Source organism: Ixodes scapularis, unplaced genomic scaffold (assembly GCF_016920785.2).
Source record: "Ixodes scapularis isolate PalLabHiFi unplaced genomic scaffold, ASM1692078v2 PGA_scaffold4__175_contigs__length_147842914, whole genome shotgun sequence".
Lineage (NCBI taxonomy): Eukaryota > Metazoa > Arthropoda > Arachnida > Ixodida > Ixodidae > Ixodes > Ixodes scapularis.
This window is the reverse complement of record NW_024609879.1, coordinates 143,779,656-143,801,438: the sequence shown is the minus strand read 5'-3', so window position 1 is coordinate 143,801,438 and position 21,783 is coordinate 143,779,656. Positions and strand designations below refer to the sequence as shown.

General features: G+C 45.9%; 1 protein-coding gene across 3 annotated transcripts in view; it reads right to left on the bottom strand.

Moving 5' to 3' along the window:
* Window positions 1-21,783, bottom strand: part of LOC8030353 (diacylglycerol lipase-alpha) — a 115,462-nt gene that overhangs the window by 34,429 nt on the left and 59,250 nt on the right. For all 3 annotated transcript variants that reach the window (XM_040206728.3, XM_029966783.4, XM_042293488.1), the window contains exons 3-9: window positions 7,929-8,030; window positions 4,955-5,126; window positions 4,234-4,318; window positions 4,004-4,138; window positions 3,258-3,335; window positions 1,282-1,406; window positions 281-425 (exon numbers count right to left, since the gene is read on the bottom strand). In XM_040206728.3, coding sequence (XP_040062662.2) covers window positions 281-425; window positions 1,282-1,406; window positions 3,258-3,335; window positions 4,004-4,138; window positions 4,234-4,318; window positions 4,955-5,126; window positions 7,929-8,030 — 842 coding nt within the window. The remainder of the gene's footprint in view (window positions 1-280; window positions 426-1,281; window positions 1,407-3,257; window positions 3,336-4,003; window positions 4,139-4,233; window positions 4,319-4,954; window positions 5,127-7,928; window positions 8,031-21,783) is intronic.

Genomic DNA, 21,783 nt, shown 5'->3' with positions numbered 1-21,783 from the left:
GTAAAGGCGCCCCGCTTCGCATGTCGGTCTTCATCGTCGCTTCGCAATTACAGGCCGTCCAGCACCCTTTGTAACATTTTTGCTTTTTGCACTCAGAATGTTGTCTTGATCATTGTACTCGGCAGTCTCTCACCATCGGTGGATAAGAGAGCAGCATTTGATTTGCACATTCCGCGATATCCACCGAACCGGGTCATGTCAATGGCAGCAGAGTACAGACAATGCCGTTGAGCCGCTGAAACGCACACAGAAACAAAGATTGAAGAAACGGCCGACTCACATCCACGTGGTACGTGACGTAGACCACCTCCATGTTGTGGTTGTTCACCATGTTCTTGAGGGCGGCGTAGTTGCAGTAACAGCAGTTGTCCTCCACCACCAGGGCGCGGTCGCGCTTCTTCTTGCGCGACGGAAGACAACAGCATCTGGAAGGGGAGGAACACCATGTATACCTAGAGAATCTGCAGTGCCTACTGGAAACACGAATCCTGACGTAAAGTTAAAATAAGCACAGACAACCTAAGAAACGTAGGACAATTAAGTTCACGCTTCTTGCTTCGTGATTGGCTCTTCACCGTCCCCATCATCAAGCACCGCCACCGCATTGGCTGGGCAACGATAATAAGATGCACGGGACTCGCCATACCCCGCGTTTCGTAACTTGTCGGTGACTTGCGGAGCGCAAGTTCGCCTGCTTGTTGCGCATGCGCAGTGGTGGCGGTGACGTCAGAACGCCGAGCTCTGACTGGCTCTGATTGAAAGGATAGTGGGTAGACCTCAAGGCATCTAGCATTGAGCTCTACCTTTTTAATCGAAGCCAATCAGAGCTCGGGGTCATTCTGACATCACCACAACTCCTGTGCCAGAAGCAGACGACTTGCCCTCCACATGGCGGCCGCAGTACACGAAGGGCGTAACAAGACCTGGGCATCTGATCACCGCTCTGCAGTCAATTTTTCACAGGGAAGAAGCTATAGGCCTTGAAATGTCGCAATTAAAATGAACCACTAAAATACACCTTCGATGAACACTTAAGATTGCTAGCTATATCCATGCGCCAATTTTTCCGGCCGATATTAGAACCAGCCTGGCGATGCCATAGAGCGAAATATATTAGTGTCTAATCTTTTCTAATTTTTTTTTTTACTGAACAAAGCACGGGGGAGTGGGTTTAATTGCTAACTCTAGGTAGCAGCCTTCTTGGTATCGGCGCTCCTCAGATTACAACACGAGGGGGCGGCTTGGTAAGGAAAGAACGAGGATGCGAAAAACGAGCCTCACCTGAGACTGGGGAAGAGCTTACAGCAGCCCGTGCCCCCATGGGACATCATGAACATGGGCCAGCCGTAGACTCCCAGGGCGTAGTGCATATAGTGGGTGATGGCCATGACCGCGTCGCAAACGTTCTGCGCAGTGGCCGGCAAATAATACGTTAATACCATGTTATGTTTAGCAAACGGAATGCTTTATGACGAAAGACCCAACTCCCAGGAATTCGTCCCTCAGTGCTGCGTCCGCGCATGCCCCATCGCACGTGCGGAACTGCGCCTGACGTAAGATTATGTGACGTCATGGAGTCACGTGACACTATGTCACATGACGTTAGGTTACGTGACGTCAGGGTGCCATGTGGCAACAAAACCTGACACCGTGACGTCAGGTTACGTTAAATGTCTTCTATACGACTGTAAACGATCGTTCCATCATTACTGCGTTGTGTGCGTTATATAGGACTGTAGAGATAAGGGTCGTTGCCAATGTTTTTTTTTTATTCTTATTTTTAACCGCGGTAACTTTGTTACTTCAACTTTAAACAAAAGTGATAAAACGCGCTGATTACGGAATTACACAATAATCTTCAGTCTAAACCGCCAGTTTCGACATTTACTGTTACAAACAGTCGGAATGAAAAAAAAAATGCTACCTGGTCCCTGAATCCTTAAATGTCCTTCTTTTTTATAGTTTATCTCGTGTTTCATGCGTAAATGCCTTGTTATAAACATTGAACGAGTTTTAATCTGCGAAGTGTTAATACATACAAGATGTACACATAATGATTTAGACATTTTATACAGGCTTAACACGTATGATCAAAAGTATTCCTACACGAAGCCTTCGTACGCAGCCTTAAAACTTATGCTTTTCGACGGTTTTATTATTTAATTCGATTGGAACGCTTAACAATTCGCGCATCTGGATTATCCCAGACTCTAAATAAACAGTTTTAATGTGCTAGACATTAATAGATGAAGTAATGATAGATATTGTCTTTGAACAAAGTCGTAATGCATAAATGTCTTCTAAACCACTATGTCTTCAGGCCTTAAGTAATGCATACGTAAGGCCTTATTCGGAATACATAAGGGAGTAATACATATAGTCATAATGTAGTCTCACACAGCCTCGTAATACGCGGCGTTGTAAGAAGGCCATAAGAGTTAATCAAGAGTCTCAATACATAAAGAAGTCAACAAGGGGCAGTTCGACGAAGCGGACTGAGAGAGGGGCCCTTATATAAACGTCCCGAAAATATACAACACATTTCGGGCACTTAAAGGGGCACTGACACATCAAAATCATATTTAGGTTTATTATCCGAAACGATTGAAAACGAAGCCTCAAAATACGAAACTTGGGAATTCAGTATTTGTGAAGTAAAAAAACAATTTCCAAATGCCGAATTCTAAGTTCCCGCGCGATCCGCGCCGGTGCGTTGACGTGAAATATTGCGGAGTCCTGAGAGTCCACTTTCTTTCACAACTCCGTGCTGTTGCCAAGCGAGGAGGAAAGGAGCGAACGCCGGCGGACCGGTTTTGAGCGGTGTCGCCTGTTTTCCGTGGGAAGATACAAATCCAGGAGGCGGCACCATAACGGACTCCGATTTTTGGTATTTCAAAAAGAACGGCCGCAGCGCGTTCGCAATTGCGTTAAAAACATGTTTTACGATTGCCGTTCTTAAATGTTATAGAAATGTCGCCTACAAAGCTTCTAAATTTCATGATTGTTCACGTCACGAATCAAAAGAAGCGAGGAGGCGAAAAGCGGGAGAGGAGGACGCCCAAAAATAAAAAGGCGCGTGCGCGCGTGGGAAAATTTTTTTTCGCGATGCGTTTTTTTTTTTTTGCGTGTCTATGACTACAACGTGAATCGTTTTAGACAATAAAAAAAAATACGACCCTTGGGGTGTCAGTGCACCTTTAAAGGGCCTTCAAAAATGCCAAGTTGAAATATCAGTGTTAAAAATTGTGTACACTTACAGGATGATTGACGTCTAAAAATCGGGTGCTTGGGGTGACAGCCACGCCAGAGAGAAACTGGTACGTGTCATTTCCCGTCTGTAAAGTGGACACGAGTGCGATGTTAAGGATCTTCACAAAATAAAACGACACCGTTCTCAGTAAAAAGGAAAAAAAAGTTGTGTCAAGTTGGGCGCATATATATAACTAACGAGACTTAGCTTTTATTGTTATGAACGACCTCGTCCTTATTGTATCGCCAAACTCCACAGGTGAATTGGTCCCGAATACACAGTTGCTTGACCCTTCGCGGAAAACAAATGATGTTCGTAAACCATGCGGCACCTACGTTGCACGTGGAAACGGAGTTCCGTGGAAACAGCGTCACTGTTACACCGTATACTGATGTAACCGTAATCGCAATTGGGTTTGAACCTTGATCTTGCACGGAAGGAAAGAATGTTCGTTTTTGTTTTCTGTTTGTAGAGTTCCAACTGCCGATATTTTAACTCCAGTTGCGAGATGGACTTCCCATGGCGCATGTGTGAAAGGGAAATTCGCCTAATTTTTAAGCCTTTCTGGGTTGCGACAGTGATACCTAGAGTGGAATAATTGCGGATATTGAAGTTAATCGTCTGGTCCGTTTCTGTTTACCTGATACTTCTCGCAGAAAGTCGGGCACCCGGCCCGATTTGTTGCTCTCCGGTTTGTGCCTCCATAGAATCATAGCTTTTACAACACGGATGGAGAATTTTGTGGCGCCTCACCTGATGCGCGATGACGAGCCTCTCCTGGCGCTGGAACTTCCTTAGGAGCACCAGGCCGGCGACCACGTCCGAAGGCACCACGTCCAAATCCCGGAAGAAATCGGAGAGAAGCTTGGCGATCTCCGTGAAGGAGTTCTGAAGGACCGTTACAAAGGCAGACACAAATCGCCGTTAGAGCGCATCTACAAACGACGGCATACAAAGTGAATGTAACTCGAGAAGCCACCTACCCGATTCCTGTCGTTGGTCCCCATACAACAAAAGAGAAGGCGACACCTCTTGTTCCAGCTGTCCTGGTATTCCCGGACTGCTTTCCTGGAGCAGTGAGACAGGGGACGCAATGACCAGAAGCATCCAGCCACCAAACTATTCCTCGATCAACGGCAATCCAGGAATAAAAACAAAAATTCCGCATGTCTTCATCATATTAGGTACACTCGGAGACGCCTGGGATATGCTGCAAATGAGCTGGGCGCATGCTGTGTGTGGACGATGTTGCGGGACATCAGGAGGCCACGTGACTTTGTGACGCCACGCAACGTCTTAATGTCGCGTGACCTCATGTCACGTGACGTCACAGGGAACGTGACATCATGGCGTCACACGACGTCATCCTGCCACGTGTCGTCAGGATGTCACGTGATGAGGTCGCGTGACCTCATCCTATGCGCCTTATGGGCTGATATTGACTATACTATGTCACTTTCTGTAAAATGTAACGTTGGAATCTGACGTAAGATTTTAAAGCTCGAATGTAAAGGTTTTTTTTTTGTGGAGATGAGCGTATAAACACATTACGCGTTAAAATTTATTTTCTGTCATAATCTTTGTCCCTTATTTTATTTATGTGTGTCTCAGGTTTTAGATTTGTTTCTATAACCAGTTCGCCTGCATGCTTCCTCTCTTTGCAATTCTTTTTCGCATTAAAGACGGGGTGATAGATGTGCCTACCTGTGCCTCCAGTTGCGGTGGGAACTGCCCGAGCGCTTGTACCGCAGCTTCCCGTCCTTAAGGCTCCTCTGGTAGCGTTTCATCTTCACCCATGTCCTCCCGGCGCGGTCAAACGTGCACCAGACCGTCACCAGGACGCTCAGAAGGACGCACCAATTGCAGACGATAATCCCTGTCACACAAGAGACATTCCTTGAGGAAAAGACAATCATCTCCAAGAGGTAAGACCTCCTGGTTGAGCAACAGTCCTAACCCGTTGTCTTTTTCTTTTATGTCTCTTTAACCCTAGTACTATCGCCCAAGCTTTCTCGTCGATTGCATTCCCCCAACCAGACAACTTTGTTTGGAGCGTAGCTCGTCCACTTTGCGCGACTGATGCACCGCTGAAAAATCCGCCCGGTCCACGGGTATCGATCGAGGGACTTCGACAAGACTAGTGGAGCTCTCTAAGAACTGTTCCCAGTTGTAGCTCACTTGGTAGAGCACTCTTCTAGTACTGGAGAGGTCCCTGGGTCAATGAATGGAACAGGCGCATTTTTAACGAGATGCTTAGTTGGTAAAACACTCATCTAGTCTTGGAGATGTCCCTGGATCAATGCCTAGACGTGGAGGTTTTTTTAACAAGGAGGCCACTTGGTAAAGCGCTCTGTTAGGCTTCTAGAGATCCGCGGATTAATGCCTGAACCAGGTGGATTACTAACAAGGAGCTTTGTTGGTAGAGCGCTCTGCTAGACTTAGACGGATCCCTCGATCAATTCATGAACAAGGCAAATTCATTTCAGCGATGAACCAATCGCTTAGAGGGTGCGATCTGCGCTCCATTTCAGGAAGAAGCCGATTTACTATTGGGCATTTTTTTTTTCAAGTTGTAAATTTACGTTGTTCAAAAGCCCGCAACTTCAACCGCTTCAAACGTTCAAGTTTCCTGAAACTGAAGCAAAATTTTCAACAAAAAACGACACCAAAAACTGCGTGAGTAAAGTAATAAGCGCCGTCCCGCACGCCCTTGCGCAAGCGGCCGTCGCAATTAAGAGCCCTCGTCCAGCAGCATGAAACTGGAAGCCGGGCCGGCACACAGCCTGATACACGTACCGGCGCCAAGGATAGTGTTCGCGTCATTATTTATTGCACGCCGAGCCGCGCGGAGCCCTCTAAAAGTCCGCCAAATTAGAACTTTTTTATCTTTGCAATTAATACGTAACGCAGTGTCACTTCAACGGACAACGGGTGTGAGGTCATCGGTAATATGCTGCACTTGAGCAAGTATTAATGTTTGGAATATACCAGTTGAGGTATATTTATGTCGTCTAGTGTACAACCAGTAGTCTACTCCACTAGATCGCACTTCATACGACATATCTGCATGAGCTCCGATCAAAACATCGGAGTTAAGGAAAGGCGAATCATCATCCATAATCACTGGCGTTACTGCCACTCAATCGTGATTTCGCTTATTTCAACAAATGGACAATTGAGCGACACTTATTGAGCCAAGGCGAAAGGAAATGTGTTTTGAAATGAACATAAGCAATGCTCGGTAGCAGTAGGAGATCTAGTGAGAGTTTGTTTATTGCCACGCGCCTCACACGGGGAAGCGAGCCTGAGGACCACTTGAAGTCCTTTCTTGGCAGATATCCGGTCCATAAAGTTTTACTACATGTTTTTCCTCACACAAGAAAATGCTTACCGTTCCTCACGAACACTTCGGAGAATAGAAGAAATGAACACGGGAATTTACGACGTACTGACTTCGACAGCCAGGAATTTGTTCAGCGCTCCACAACACCACGGTGGCTGGCGCGGCGGGACGCCGTATATGGTGTAAACTTACACCCGTTAGATTGCTTACAGTGAAGAATAAGTAGATATTCCTGTAACGTAACCACATCCCGAGTGTGGCCTCATAACGGAGAAGTAATAAAAGAGCAGCACACCCGGAACAAAGGACGTCACACATAGTTCTTAGAATATATGTGCGGCATACGTTCTTCTTGTTGCCCACTTTCGGCATAGACGACCAATTTGAATACAAGTGAAGTAGATATATACCCCTGCCAGACGGGAAAGTAAATGTCATTTTGATAGAATGTCATTCACCACTCGGCGAATCCGATCGTGATCCTGGTTCTGCAGGTGGCGGGTGCACGCGCAGCGTGGCGTATTAAGCGCGCGGATTGGCCGAGCTGTAATGTCATTTAGCTTAAATGTCATTTAACGTGCCCGTCTGACAGGGGTATAAAATTGCCAGAGTGGTCTCTCCCTCTCACTAAGCTTCCATTTGAATATCTTGTATCGCCCGATTAAATATAAAGATTACTTCTTCAATAAATTTCTTGAAAGACCTCACAGCAATAGGTCCAATTCCAGAGGTGTCACCTCTGGGGTTGTCCATAAAAACATTCGATGTGATCGGAAGCCAGGATGTGATAAAAAAAAAAAAAGCGCCTCTAAACATTCTTTGAGGGGAAGAGATCGCGATGGGAAAGATGGGAATCTAGGGAAACGCGATAGCACAAGATTACTATAGGCCGTTGCAAGAGGAGAGGGTAGGGCGAGGGTAAGACGGGACGGGGAGGGGGAGCAGACGGAACGCTAAAGAGAGAAGGAGGTTTCTCCCTCTCTTCTTCAGCGTTTCGTCTGCTTCCTCCTCCCCGGCCTTCCTTTCTCTCGTCTTACCTTCTTCAGTTGCAACGGACTATAAACCTTTTTCGTGCACTCTGGCCCCAGCCACCTGATAGGCATGTCCGGTATGGCCGACGAAAAAATGATAAAACGTTTCAACCTGTAAATAGTAAATAAATAGAGGGGAGACACAACGAGAATGTGTGACGGTTACGTTTGTCTCCTAAATGTCTTCTATTGGCGTGGCGACGGCAAAACAATGTTTTCGTCCTTACTGGAAGTGACGACAATTCGAGATGGCGGCACCCTTGTGAAAGAGGTCTATAGCTTCTACACTGGAACAAAGACGTACCCAGGACGGCGTCCTTGGCCAAGCCCATGGGGCAGCTGTCATAATGGTTGCTCACCCAGATGACTCCGACGACAAGCCACGAGACCTCGACAAGCAGGATGCCTGCATCAACACATGCCCACAAAATCAACTTCGGAAGATTGTGGCAAAAAGCATCGAAGCAATGTTTTTTTTGTTTTTCTCATAGACACGGTATTAAAGGGGCCCTCCGGAGCGTTCTGCGATGGTCTATTTATGGCGGTAACTCAATCTACAGGCCCTAAGGATCCTAAAAATCGTAAAATTACGGTCATGCGCGGCGGATTTCGCTATTAAAATTGCTATCAAAGTCCCCGGCAGGCCCCCCTTTCTGAGATGACCCCGGAAAACGGGAGGGGCATCTTTTTACGCGTCAGCCAATAGCAAGCGAAGGATTCCGGCGTCACTGTGCGTCACCAACGCGGCCGACCACCGACCCGCGGAGGAATCTCTCCGGACTTTGTGGCCGGCAGTCGTCGTTCGTCGCACCGCACCGTCGCGCTGCTACTGCAATACGCAGTCGCATTCCACAGATGACAAGGAAAGGTTTGACTCGTTGACGTGGAAGGATCGCAAAGCGGGCTTCGGAGTCGGGATCCACGGGAAGAAGGAACACGTGTGTCGCAAACGCACGCCTGCACACGCCCCGGGAAACAGACGCGACGCGCCGACGCATCACCCCCTAGCAACAAGCTTGCGGGGAGAAAACATAGTTCACTGGTTTCGGAGCGATAATTGCGGACTATGTTTCCCGCACCACAATCAGTTTACGTTTTTCTCAAACTCTAATTTACAACGAGCTTAAAAAGTGTTGCAGTAATAACGTTCGCATTCGCCGCGAGATGCAGCATTTTCATTGGTCAAGTTTTAGCGATGGGCAGGGAGTGGGGGATTGTCTTCCAAGAGAAAATAGTCCCGATATATTTCTTCTGCCATCTGCTTAATAAACGGTTATGTAATCTAAAACTTTGTATACATATTAACTTGCACCTACTACGCAATATAACAACACAAAGAGACGATCGCAGAAAGCTTTGGAGGGCCCCTTTAAGACGGGCTTGTCTTGCTTTCTCCCAGTCCCGCGGTTGAAAACAAGCCTATTCGGTTACGTTTCAAGTGCTGCATAACGACCATTAAACAGAATAATCCAGCTTTAGAGGACCCCATCCTGCTTACATTCGCACGACGCCGCTTTTCGACGAAGCATCGTAAACTGAATAAAGACAGGAAATATTTTCCGGCATAAATTTGGAAATGTTTTCATTAATCCCGACATAGGCGAGGGCGCGCTAATTATTTCCAACCAATGGGAAGTCCATAGGTATTTCACACAAGTCAGTCACAGATAATAGCGCATGTCATTCCGTGCTTCGACTACTTCCATCTCCAAGTACATGTTTTGGAAAAAAAGGATAGCAGCCAAGCTGATGAGCTAATTACTGATTACCAGGTCTAGAACCTTAAAGTTAAATAAAACAAAAAACAATACTGCAGAGCCACATGAACATATCCGTGATCTCCCCCTCCCCTCCCCCTCCATTTTCATGACGATGACCCATCGAGAATAAAAGTTGCCGATCCTTTCTCTAAGATCATCTAGACATGCAACATGATGCAAGCGCATTTGTGCTAAACGAAGGGAGCTCGCCCAGCTCGCAGATATGTTACAAAAAGGGAGGACCGGAGGCGGTACCAAAACACCGCTAACCAATCGCTCGAATGTATACGGGCAGGCAGTTGATCGATGAACTTACCTATGAGTAGAATAAAGCTGAAATCGCGATTAATTTTTTTAACTGGTTAATCGGTTAAACTTTGACAAACGTAAAAAAATATACATAAATTGAAAGCTTTCATCACGCAGACGTGGACGACTACACCTATATAAAGGCAAACGTTACGTGAAATTCGGACCTAAAGTAAACTTACTTTGTAGCTCTAAACAATTGGAGAAGAGTTATACGTGTCTTGGCCACTTCAACGTCGTGCGAGTTTCAGTTTAGCGCAGTAGGGTCTATTGTGAACATCCAAAGGAGTTCGTATTGATGAATATCAACGAACTTCCTTGCCTCAGCGGCTGAAGTAATAATTTGTGAGTGTCTTTCGAATGTTGTCAAGTGCACATTAAGGTTGTGTTTTATGTCCTTCCCATTATTTACATTGTCCTTACCAGCACGCTCTTTATTCCAAGTACATTGCTCCGTTCATCACATCGTCACCAATGGCGAAAAAAAAAGAGAAGGTAATTATCACTTTTAAGAAAAAAAACTATTACGCATGAGATGAACATAACCAATGAATCGATTAATTAATTTATCAAAGGGTGGCGATTAATAGGGTCAAAATTTGTTATCGACGCCTAGCCATAATTACGTCTTTGCAGAGTTAACTGATTCAGAGCCAGAGTTCGACAAATATCCTTTCTGCAGATAAGCTCAAGAGTATGCCCATCCTATGTCTCATTAACCCATCCACAGCGAAGTAAAGATCTACAATTTGTACTTCACAGCGCATAAACGTCACAGCGCATAAACGTCAATTCGTATTTCACAGCGCATAAGACGTTTATGCGCTGTGAAGTACAAATTATGGAAAACCAAGCAGCCCAAGCTGCGGTGTTAACAAAGATCTACAAGTCGCACAAAGTTCACAGACGGTCCGAAACATGTCGACAAATAAAATAAATATACAGACCCATTCATTATTTGGTTATGGACTGACAAAAAGTCGGGTAAGTCAGAATGAGTCTATCCGTTGTATTTCCAAGTATAGCAACAGTACGTAGAATTGCCTATTCCGTTTGTATACAAATCACCATATGTGCAAATGCCAGCTAGCAGACAAAAACACATACAGAAAAAAGAACACGCACACAGACACACAAAGACACAAACAAACCCCATTTCGGGCATTGACCCGTCAGAGAGAATACTATCTGGAATACTCAGAGACAAACTGCACACAAAGGATGTGTGCAGTTCGTCTCTCGATATACAGGGTTCAGGATTTTTTTAAAATTCAAATTAGACGACGCGCCTTTATGCTAGCACCGTCTTTCTATGTGCCCATTAAAAAGATAACGAATTCCAAGTTTTGAACCCGTACGTGTCGCCGGGGAATGGTGCCTACGTGCAAAACGCAAAATAAAACAAAACAAAAATTAATCTAAAAAATTTAAAGCGCAAGAAAAAAAAAAAAGAAACGGACGAGAAAGACACACATACAACACGGACTGGTGCTGACTTTCACCTGATTTAATCGAGGCAGTCAAACCAGCACGCGTACGTGAGCACTCCGGCCTATCTTGCCACCCCTCGTGATCAAAGCAACCCTACAAACACATACAACGCGTAAACGACGCTTCAAACATTCGTATCAGTTCAACGCCGTGTCTACACAAAACCATTTAGAAAAGAAGCATCCTCGTCATTTAGGAAAATCAAGGCGTGCTGACGCAGTTGTCACATGAGGATGTTGCAAAATACGCTTCAACTATTTCCATTTCGGTCTTCTTATTTTCTCGTTGAATGAATTTGGTGAAATCTAAACTACAATCACACCCGCCCCGCATGCAGTGCACTGCAAGATGTTCATCCGATTTGTTACGAACCACTAGACGATGTCCACGCGCCTTTTCATTAAAAAAAAAACACCCAGTCTGTCCAATCTACAGGTTGTCAAGAGAAAAGTTACACGGTCTATTTTACCGCAAAAATGAACTACGTATCGCCGAACGCTCATTCTCCGCCCAAAGGTAGAGCTAGAGGTCACCACCACATGCCAAAGTTTCAGCTCAATCTGCCGATACCCTGTTCAAAAGTTATGAGTGATTTTCTGAAAATTTCAATGGGAAAATGGCGGCCGACGGAGTTTTCGAACATATGGGGATATGGCACCAGAAACCGTGACGTGTTTCTTCGAGTATTGAACACGCGTCTGTCTAGTCATTATGGGACAAACTTTTGCCAGCTTGCATAAAGCGGAGAAAACAAAGTTGACGTCGTACTTGATTGCGATTTTAATGTTATGCAACAGCTTGTGTAATTAAGCTTAAGGCATCACTTGAACATTTTTTTTTTTTTTTTACTTTTTCTGGCTGACCGTTTCCTGTGTTGTCTTTACCTTGGATCTTTTGAAGAAGGTTTTCACATGAAATCAAGAAGGCGGGGTAGCCCGCCCTGTCTACGCGTTCTACCTGAAGTTTAAAGCTCGTCAAAGCGTAATGGCGCATCGTTTTTTTCAGAGAAGTCTGAAGACAAGTGAGAGAATCGCTTTATCAGCTTAGAATGAGCGCTATCAAAAGACGAGAGGCTCTTTCTTGAACGCGGTTAGTAAAACCAACCCACGTGATCATCAGTAAAAGTAAACTGCAAGAAAGTGTATTTTCTAGATGTTTTTTTTTGCAGACACGTCGTTGCCACTGATACGAACGTTGGAAGCATTGTCACGTGTTGTATGTGTTTATAGCAGAGCTTTTATCACAATGGGTGGCAAGATAGATAAGCAAGAGTGTGCGCGCATCTGGGCTGGTTTGACCGTCTCGATTAGATCAGGTTAATATTAGCGCCAGTCCGTGTTGTATACGTCTGCCTTCCTCGTCCGTGTTTGTTGTTGTTGTTTTGCGATTTTAAGGTTTTCAAACTATCATGAAACAAAGTTTTCAGAAAAGACTGCAATTTCAAAGGCGTGGGGAAAGGCAAGCTGACAAGAGAAAGGAAAAGCGGAACCCAGAGATCCTGAGAGGTTAACCCGCAAATCGGAACATCACGACGTTAGGAACTGTGAGATAGGCCTGAAAAGCCGGACACCACGAGCCCGCAAACCACTTGGTAGAGCCAATCGCTGCAGTCTACGCTCGGGGAAGGACGGGGCCGATCGCATGTTTAGACCCCTCAAAAACCGGCCCCCGCTGTGACACGGTGAAACGTTATCCTCAAAGTGTCATTGCAGACTTTCATTTCTTTTTAAGGTCGAAACACATTTCCAGCCTGGTCATATATGCCGAGCTCCTTCCGTAGATGGCGAGGATTACCTCTCCCAATTTCTTTACGGGTAAGTATGCACTAAATATTGTTACACCCTTAATGGTGTAAAAAGGGTGTTTCCGAGATCTTCACGCAAGGTTACACCCTTTCAGCAGCCTGATTTTGACATAATACACCATTTTAAATCGTACAAGAGCGTGTACTGCAGTTCCATTGAACACCCTATAATTTTTTAAAAGGTGTAAACGGGGGTGCGAAAAAAAGAAAAACCGCCAGTAATTCGAAGAAACTTTTTGAAGGGTGTTCGCCAAACTTACACACACTTTAGCGAGGTTATTTTAGGCGACAATCTCGAATAATTCTTTCCTCTATTATAATGTGTTTTACTGGAGATATGTACCTTCATATCTGAACTTAGAAATATTCTGCGTTACGCGAAATATTGACGAGAACAAGGCAACATACGTGTAATCTTCGTAATTGCGGAGGTGCCGCGGCTGCGAATGTGTGCTTTTGAATTGCCGAGTACCTGAATCGGTGGAGCAGTGACTAGGGTCGTGATTCCTCTCTCGTGCGCGATCCATAACGTCCGTGGTTGCTGTTTTTGTGTATGTATAAGGTGCCTGTTATTTGTATACCTGGTGCCCGTGAAAAAAAAAATATATAGAGGATGCTGCTAAGATGATCAGCATACTGTTTTTCGGGCCTTCCCAGCGTCCTAAGGGTATTGGTGTAGCACCCTTCGGGTGTTAACCCTGGGACAAGCTGATTTACACCCTTAAAGGGGTACTCCGACCATTTTTTTTTCGCTGCCCCTACTAACTGTACCTTCGAAATCAACGACCCCTCAACCTTTCTGGTAGGCTATTTGGCATCGCGAAAATCAGAATAGTTACTGTGAAATCGGCAACTGGAAGTGATGCCAAAACCAACACTCAAAATTAAATATTTTATTTACTTTTGAAATGGTGTCATTTAATTAAAACGATGCCAAACCCAACATTCAAAATATACCCGCGCTTTTCAGTGCTGTGACGTCAGTGGAAGGCAGGGTTGCAGGTTGAGCGGGCACTGGTCTAAACATGGACTATGCCGATCATTTGTTTCGTGCAGGTGTGCGGCCGGTACCGGAGCGACATTCCAATGCATTCAGTTGACACCACGAAACTGCTTGGAATCAATCGGGGGAAATGTCCTAAGAGTGAATCCCTGCTTTTGTTTCTATCAATATAAATTTTCAGTTTGAAGAAAAAAGAAAAAAAAAAGAAACACGGTGAGGACCAAATTGTAAATTCAATACACTTTTATTTTGGCGGCCCAGTATTTGGATTACTATTTCAGCGATGTTTGTTGGTGCGTTTGGTCACGGACAGCTTAATAACAAATGAGGGGCGTGGCTTACCAATGTTCCCACGATCCTCGCTTCGGGGTTCGCTCTTGGCCATTCTTATCAGCGAAGACCGCAATCTTATTAGCTAGGGTGCGACAACGACATGCTCGGGACTCTCAAAAAGCAGTTAGCGCGAAAGACAAGGAAAAGTAGAAGACTGGACAGGACAGTCTTCTACTTGTCCCTTGTACTTCTAGTATTCTACTAATCGTTGTCTTTCGCGCTAACGATATATTTTTCTAGATGTTCACTCAGCTAAGCTGTCAACTTATTTCGCTAGGACTCGCCGCGCACGGCGTTTTCTCAGCTCTGACTATAACTGTAAGCACCGAGAGGATGCGGGACGCGTAAAAGGCGCCATTCAAGACAAACAAACAAAAAAACCGACATAACCTAAAAACAAAACGACCAAACGCAGCCAGAGGGGAAGTGCTCGTCCGCTTACTTCGGCCGCGGCAAAGCTCGCACCGGACATCTGCCACGGCCAGCTTTGTTTCCGCTCTCGTCTTCAACACCTGCGACTCCCCGGACTGCCGTGCCGCTGCCTCGTCTTCCTGTCTCTCGATGGGTGGCCCTTCGCCTTTGTGTATGATCGCATACGCCGCTCTTCGTGCGTGCAAGGACGAGGCAGTGCCAAATCCGTCTCGATGCTCCAGCCCTTTGTGATCGCCAAAGGTCGTCTCCAAGGGGTGCTGCACCCAGGACGGGAAGGATTGCTTGTGGATAGAAGCAGCTGAAGAGATACAGAGAGAAGCTGAAAGAAATAGGCGATCACTGGCGCCTATTTCCAATCTGTTTTCTCGCCTTTCTATTTGTGTATCTCCAGCTGCTTCTATCCACAAGTAGGACCCCACTCTACTCCGTCTGTCCCTAAGCTGACAGTGCGGTGCCAGCCAGGCGCTCGCCGGATCGATGAACTGACCAATCGGCGGCGTCTTGTCCCGGCCCCTTGACCCCGCCGTGTAGCATAGGGCACCTCAGGTGGTGACCGACAGACCTTCGACTAGACGAACGAGCACGTAGCCTCCCCCGCACTGGCAGCTTAGGGATGAACGGAGTCTTGCCCGATTCCAACCCGTCGTTGAATGGGCCGTTCGGGAGCCTTTTTCGTCTCGAATGGCGTAGAAGTGCGATTCGATGTAAATCGAGATTAGTAGCTCTGCCGGGCGATCGCGGAAAAATACTTCCGACGTTGTGAGATGATGACGATGACGATGATGATGACCATTATGATTGCTAAGATAATGACGTGGTGGAGGTGACGGTTAAGTAGTGCTGCTGGTAATGACGGTACGTTGCCTGCATCGCGTCACCGACCGGTGTGTCTAGCGTCCTATCCCGCCCGTGGTCCCAAAGTGGCAACAAATGACGTCACAGAAGCCGGAGTCTACGTGCGAGTGTCGTTTTCGTCACGGCTTCCCAACTCCTTGCTGCCGAAACTCCCGCTGACTGGCAAGCTGGGGCCCTAATTTGGACACTTGGAGAAAAAGTCAGCGAAAAATCCGGCCGCTGTGATTGGCCGGCGCCAAGGTCAAGGGCGCAGTTGGCCAATCACAGCCGCCAGATTTCTCGCAAATTCTTTCTCCAAGTGTCCAAATTAGGGCCCCTGAAGAGCGACCGACAACAGAGGAGGCATCTGCCACACTCACCACCACTGCCCTGACGTCAGGATCGCGGCCGGCTACAGCAGGACACAGAGAGTCTACCTTGAAGAGGCCATCTCAAACCACGGGGAGCGTTTGCAATTTAATGGCGGACACTTCCTGCGCCGATCGGTACCGACTGCGCATGCGCTGCGTTTTGAGAGTGGCGAGGAGGAAAAGCGGAGACGTTTGCAGACGATCGACGCTTTCGGTCCCCTCCTCGCAGCTCGCGTTGCAAATGCTGCCCACAAACCACGTGACCCCGATCGACCAGTTGGAAACTCTCTGTGATCTTGTATGACGTCATCAGGCGGAAATGATGGGAGCACTTTTTGGGACGCGGGAAACACGGCAGTCAGAGACGCGTTCCAGGCACCATGATGATAGGGATCATGGCGAGAAATGTTGTCCAAGTGGTGATGATAAACGCGAGGTAATGCTGGTGTCATAATGATAGTGGCATGGCTGTGATGATGATGGCAACGGTGCCAATTATTGTTGTGTTGATGGTGATAATAATAATAATAATAATGGTAGGGTGATAATGATGAGGATACATATTCTTATGGGGCATGTCCCGACGTAATGTTTTTTTTCCCCCTCACAGGATTCACGGGCTTAGGATAGAGCAATTCGATACAGAACGCGGAGAAAGAGATAAAGAAAGGAGACGCCATGAGGTAAGGACGTTTGAATACACATAGTAGCACAAAACTAAATCGACAATAGAGCAATAACAATCTGGGGAATGACTGCAGCGTCCAGAATATAACTGCCGCAAGCGTTCACAAGAAGTGGGAGAGCGAAATGCACCAGACGGCTATCATAAGCATACAAAGAAATAATCTTTACGTCACCACTGAATATTTATTAATATGTTCGTGAACAAGAGATTCCTTCTCGAAGACAAGGTATATACAAATAACACTATTTAAGATATAAAAAAAAAGTCCTAACTACAGGGATGTGGTAAAAATACAATTTAGCTGAGTAGAGGCATTAACCGGCAACGAAAGCATTTTAATGTGCATATACAAAAGCAGATAAATAGTCTAATGCATATCTAGAATATTGAAGACGAAACTGTGGCACAAAAAAAACAAAAAAAAAAACATACGCTCTACTCAAACTTTCTCGTTGCTCCTATTTTTGGTTTCCTCTTTTAGCTTGATGCGCCCTAACGATTTCGACAGTTACTTTAATGACCCGAGCTTCCATAACAACGATTAGTTTCAATTATGCGAGCGCAAGCCCGCAATTAGCAAGTTCGCGCAAGGCAGAAAAACCGCATGCATTACACGGTGTAGGCGGTTCTGAAAACAAACAAACAAAGCATCACACACACACACAGACAAACATGCACGCTACATAACATAACCACACACACACAACCACGCACGTACATACAGCACACACGCACACGATGACACAGAAATTCCTACCACGTTTTCCGCGGCTAACGTGGCATCGCCAGCGTACAAGGAGGTCTCCATCAAATCCGATCTTCTCAATTTCACAACTCCATGTTACGAAAATTCGTTCCATCGATTTTCCCGCAACAAAGTGGCGCGGTAAAGTGAACCACGGAAAGAGAAATTAAGCTAAAGGCCTCCAATTAATCGAAAAGTGGCTAAGCGTGAGGGGACCAATTAGCGAGAGAGTAAACCCGCTTGCTTAATTGGCTCCACTCGAGTAGTCAGCCGAACGGAGCCTTATAACTGCGTTTGCAAGGCTATTTATGAATGCCCTACAAATTCCAGTCGCCTCGCAGAACGTGGACATTGTAAAGCTGGTCAGTGTGAATCGCAGCAGTTCGCTACACCCTAAGATACGCAACGGGGTGTCAGCGAACAAAATATGGGTATGCAACTGAGCTGGTGGTGGCCAAACATGGCAATGATGACGTTACTTTGGCGACAACATGAACATACGCTTTAAATTGTTTTCATTGCGTCTACTTTCGTGCAAGGCAACCGGGAGAGCCAATAGCTGCAGTGTATACGGAGAGAACTCAGCAAATGACAAGGCAGAAATGGCAGCGACCTTTTTTTTTTAAATCCTATAATTAGAATTTCGTGTTTTTCAGTAAATACCGAAAAACGCCGATGAATATCCCCCCGACGTGGTTTTCTCGGATTAGGGGAAAACCGAAGAACCCCGATTCGCAGCTGCCGTTGAATAAAAAAAACCTTTGGTTTGGGATAAGTTTTTTTTTTTTTCTTTTTTTTTGTGTGAACTGTCTTTTTTAAGGTTGCCTTTTTTCTTTTTAAAGCCACGTGCTCTGACTTCTGTTCTCAGCACTCAAGATGAATTTTTCAAGCACTTGGCGTAAGTTCAATGGACAGGACGAAAAGAGGACCCCGGGGAGGAATCATTTGGAGTCACACATTTAGAGATGTGTACTTGTTTTATAACATAAGCCCCGATTAACCCCAATTTATTAACTGGCACTGAAAATAAACGCCGAAAAAAACCCACTACAAAAAAAGAAGAATTCCGAAAAAAACACTCCCGGGTGCGGAGAGAAATAAACTCCGAAAACACGCTCTCCTACTCATAATCCATCAAATGCAGTATTGAAAGTGCAATCGTTCAATATAGTTGAGAAAACATTAAACTGTCGTTTCGGGGCGTATAGGAACCTTTATTTTCTCGGTAGACGTAAATTTTCTAGATAAATTTCGCGGGGAAACTAAATTTGCCTGCAGGCCACGTGACATCAATTTTTTTCCCGCCAAATATTACGGCGAAACTGGATTTTTGTATACGTCAGGTGATGTCAGGTGACGTGACGTCAATTTTGCCGCTAAATTTCGCGGGGGAAGCTTAATTGCTGTATAGGTCACAGGATGTCCGGTCACGCGGCATTAAACTTCCCGCTAGATTTAACGGGGAAAGTGTATCGGACTGCAGATCACGTGCCGTCAATTTTTCCGCCCAATTAAGCGTGGCAATTTAATTGGTGCACGGGTCACGCGACGTCAGGACTTGTTTCCCGCCGACTCTGGCGGGGAAACTTAACTGGTGTATAGATCGCGGGATGTCAGGTCACGTGACATCAAATGACAGGGCGTGACTTGGACGCTGTTTCGTTTTCTCCCCGCGAAATTTAGCAGAAAGCGCACGTGCGGGCGAAAAAAAAATTTTGGAATTGGGGTTTCCGTTAAAAAAGCATGTTACGCTTTCAAACAGACTGCTCTATGACTCTGAGCATGTAATAAGCACATGCATACATCATGCTCATTGCCACAATGAAGACTTTGTTTGTTTGTTTTTTTGTGTTTTTTTTTTTTTGGGGGGGGGGGGGGGAGGAGAGGTTTAGACAATTTTAGCTACATCACTGGCCGAGCTCCCTCATACACTGCAGCAATTCGCTTTTCGAAATGCTTCGGGACATACTACACCCATTGGATTGTTTAGAGTGTGCGTACAAATACCCCAACCTTAGTTGTTGGTTTTTATTTATTTATTTTTTTTTCTCAAAACGTAGCACTTGTAATGCTTATTCCGAACGACAGTACGAATACAAAGTATACAAGTTTTAAGGTCCGAGGCCGATCAATCTGATCATAGTATGTGCCGATGAGTTCACGCTGTCCGATGCGTGTTGTTTCAATCTTTATTCACTGTCCTCTCATAGGAATCATAAACAGAAAGACAGTGTGTATAGGCATGTTCTAAGGACACATGTGCACGAATCAAATACGCTTTGCACATGCCTGAATAGTGTCGGCCTATATTCTGTCACCAGGCGTCTTCTGCATGATGTGTGAGCGGTGTGATTGCAAATGGACACACGCGGAGAACGGGTCGCATCCCGGCGCTCGCGTTGGCTGATAAGGGCCAACGATAAGCTCCCAGCTGGGGCCCTTCCCTGTTCTTCGCACGCTCCCGAACGTCGACGGAGCCAGACGATTATCGATTTCATTCAGGTCTCCTAAACTCGCACGCAGGTGCCCGGCCGATCTCCTGGAACATGCGATGGGAGTATATAGAATCGGCGGAAGAACAGAAAAACTAAATAATAATAAACCGAGGGCAGCGCGTATTTCTGACGTGCATGCGCGTTTGTATACCGAGCCGATTGAATGATGCCAGCAGCGGCCAGCGTTCTCAATAGACCCTTTGGCAAAAGTGAGCGCCTTTGAGCTGTACCGCCAACGGACCTTTCCGGAAAATCCCCCAATCTCTGCACATTGCACCGCGAGGCGAGGAGAATTGTGGGGCCGTGCCGATGTCCGTTGGGGCCGACTCGTTCGCACCGCGGTACATCCCATAAATAACTCAATTTTTTTTTTTTTTTTTTACCGTTTTACCACGGCGATATTAGAACACAAAGAAAACAAAGCGAGCACGCCGGTACATCTTCTGTTTTGCTATCGCCTTGCTTTCCTTGTGTTCTGAAATCGCAAAATGCAAAACAAAAAGTAAAGGCTCCTCGTACCTACGGCTGCTCCTTTACTTTTTGTTTGTTCGTTAATAAAGTAAAGTTCGCTAATAATTTGAAAATGGCTAATTCACGGTTTAATCACTGAAAATAGACATACGGTTCCCATTAGAAACTTGCTGAGCGTCATTGGAAGCCACTAATTTAGTAAGTTTCAGGAAGACTATGAGCACGTGAGAAGCGTGCACTAAGTTACCACTCGTGGAGCAGGTACAAGGCTAGCGGTTGTGGTAAAGCGCCCGCGCGATTTTTCCGTCTCTTATCTAGCCCCAGCCTTGTACCTGCTCCACGAGTGGTAACTTCAGCGCACTACTACGCTTCTCACGCGCTCAAAGTATTGCTGAAAATGAATGGTTCAGCGGTTTTCGATGACGCTCAGCAAGTTTCACATTGAAACCATATGTATATTTTCATTAACTAAAAAGTTAATTCGTCATTTCTAATTGATTAGCGACCTAATTAGTAAGTATCGCCCATTTTCGGAGGTCCGCCACCACGAGTAATGCGGTCCCGAGAAAATTATCCTTTTACCTCGAATACACTAATTTTAGGAATTTTCGTCGCTCTCACGTGAAACAGCCTGTATATGAGGCCTGTAAGTTCGACGTCGCTACAGTAAACGACGCACGGATTACATGCAGCGGCTGAGTAAGCGGTTCTTTCGTAGCTGCATGGTTCAATCAAGGAATGCCTCGGAACAAGTTCGACTCGAAAGCCTTTTGATGACGGAAACGCGAATAAGGGGCTTATGGGTGTCAGTTCTTGCGTTCACAACATCGAAACTGACACAAGTCAATAAAATAATTAGGGGGTGATCGAAGAACGAATGTTCATCTGCCACTGAAGTGCGAAAGTGCCAGAAGTGCGAAAGTGCCAGTGCCCGATAAAATACAGCTCCATGACCGCCATTATCAGAAGGAAAATTGTTTTTCGATCCACCAGGTATAGCACTCTCACTTTCACGACCTGTAGGGTGTGCACTGGTGCATATACATAAATGAAGTCACTCGATAAAATTCACGCTTCGCGTTTCCTGCAAGTACCGACACTGTTGTGCGAACGCGCCAAACCACGTGCCTCGAGCGCGTGCTCCGCCGCCATTTGCTTCCAAGGGCCGCTCATATCAGCGTTGCGTCGCCACTGTTTTCGGGAACTGGCGCACTTGGCGCAACTTGGAACACGAATACGGACCCATAAAGGGGCTGAATATCGAAACGACTGTAACCTGGATTGTTGTCGCAGAACATCAGTATACCAAGTTGGGTCCGTGACGCGTCAAGTGATTCTAATTCAGTGAAATATACGAGCGATGCAAAAGCCTTTCCTCATATTCTCACGCAAGGAAGGTGTAAGCAAGCGCCTTAACTTTGGA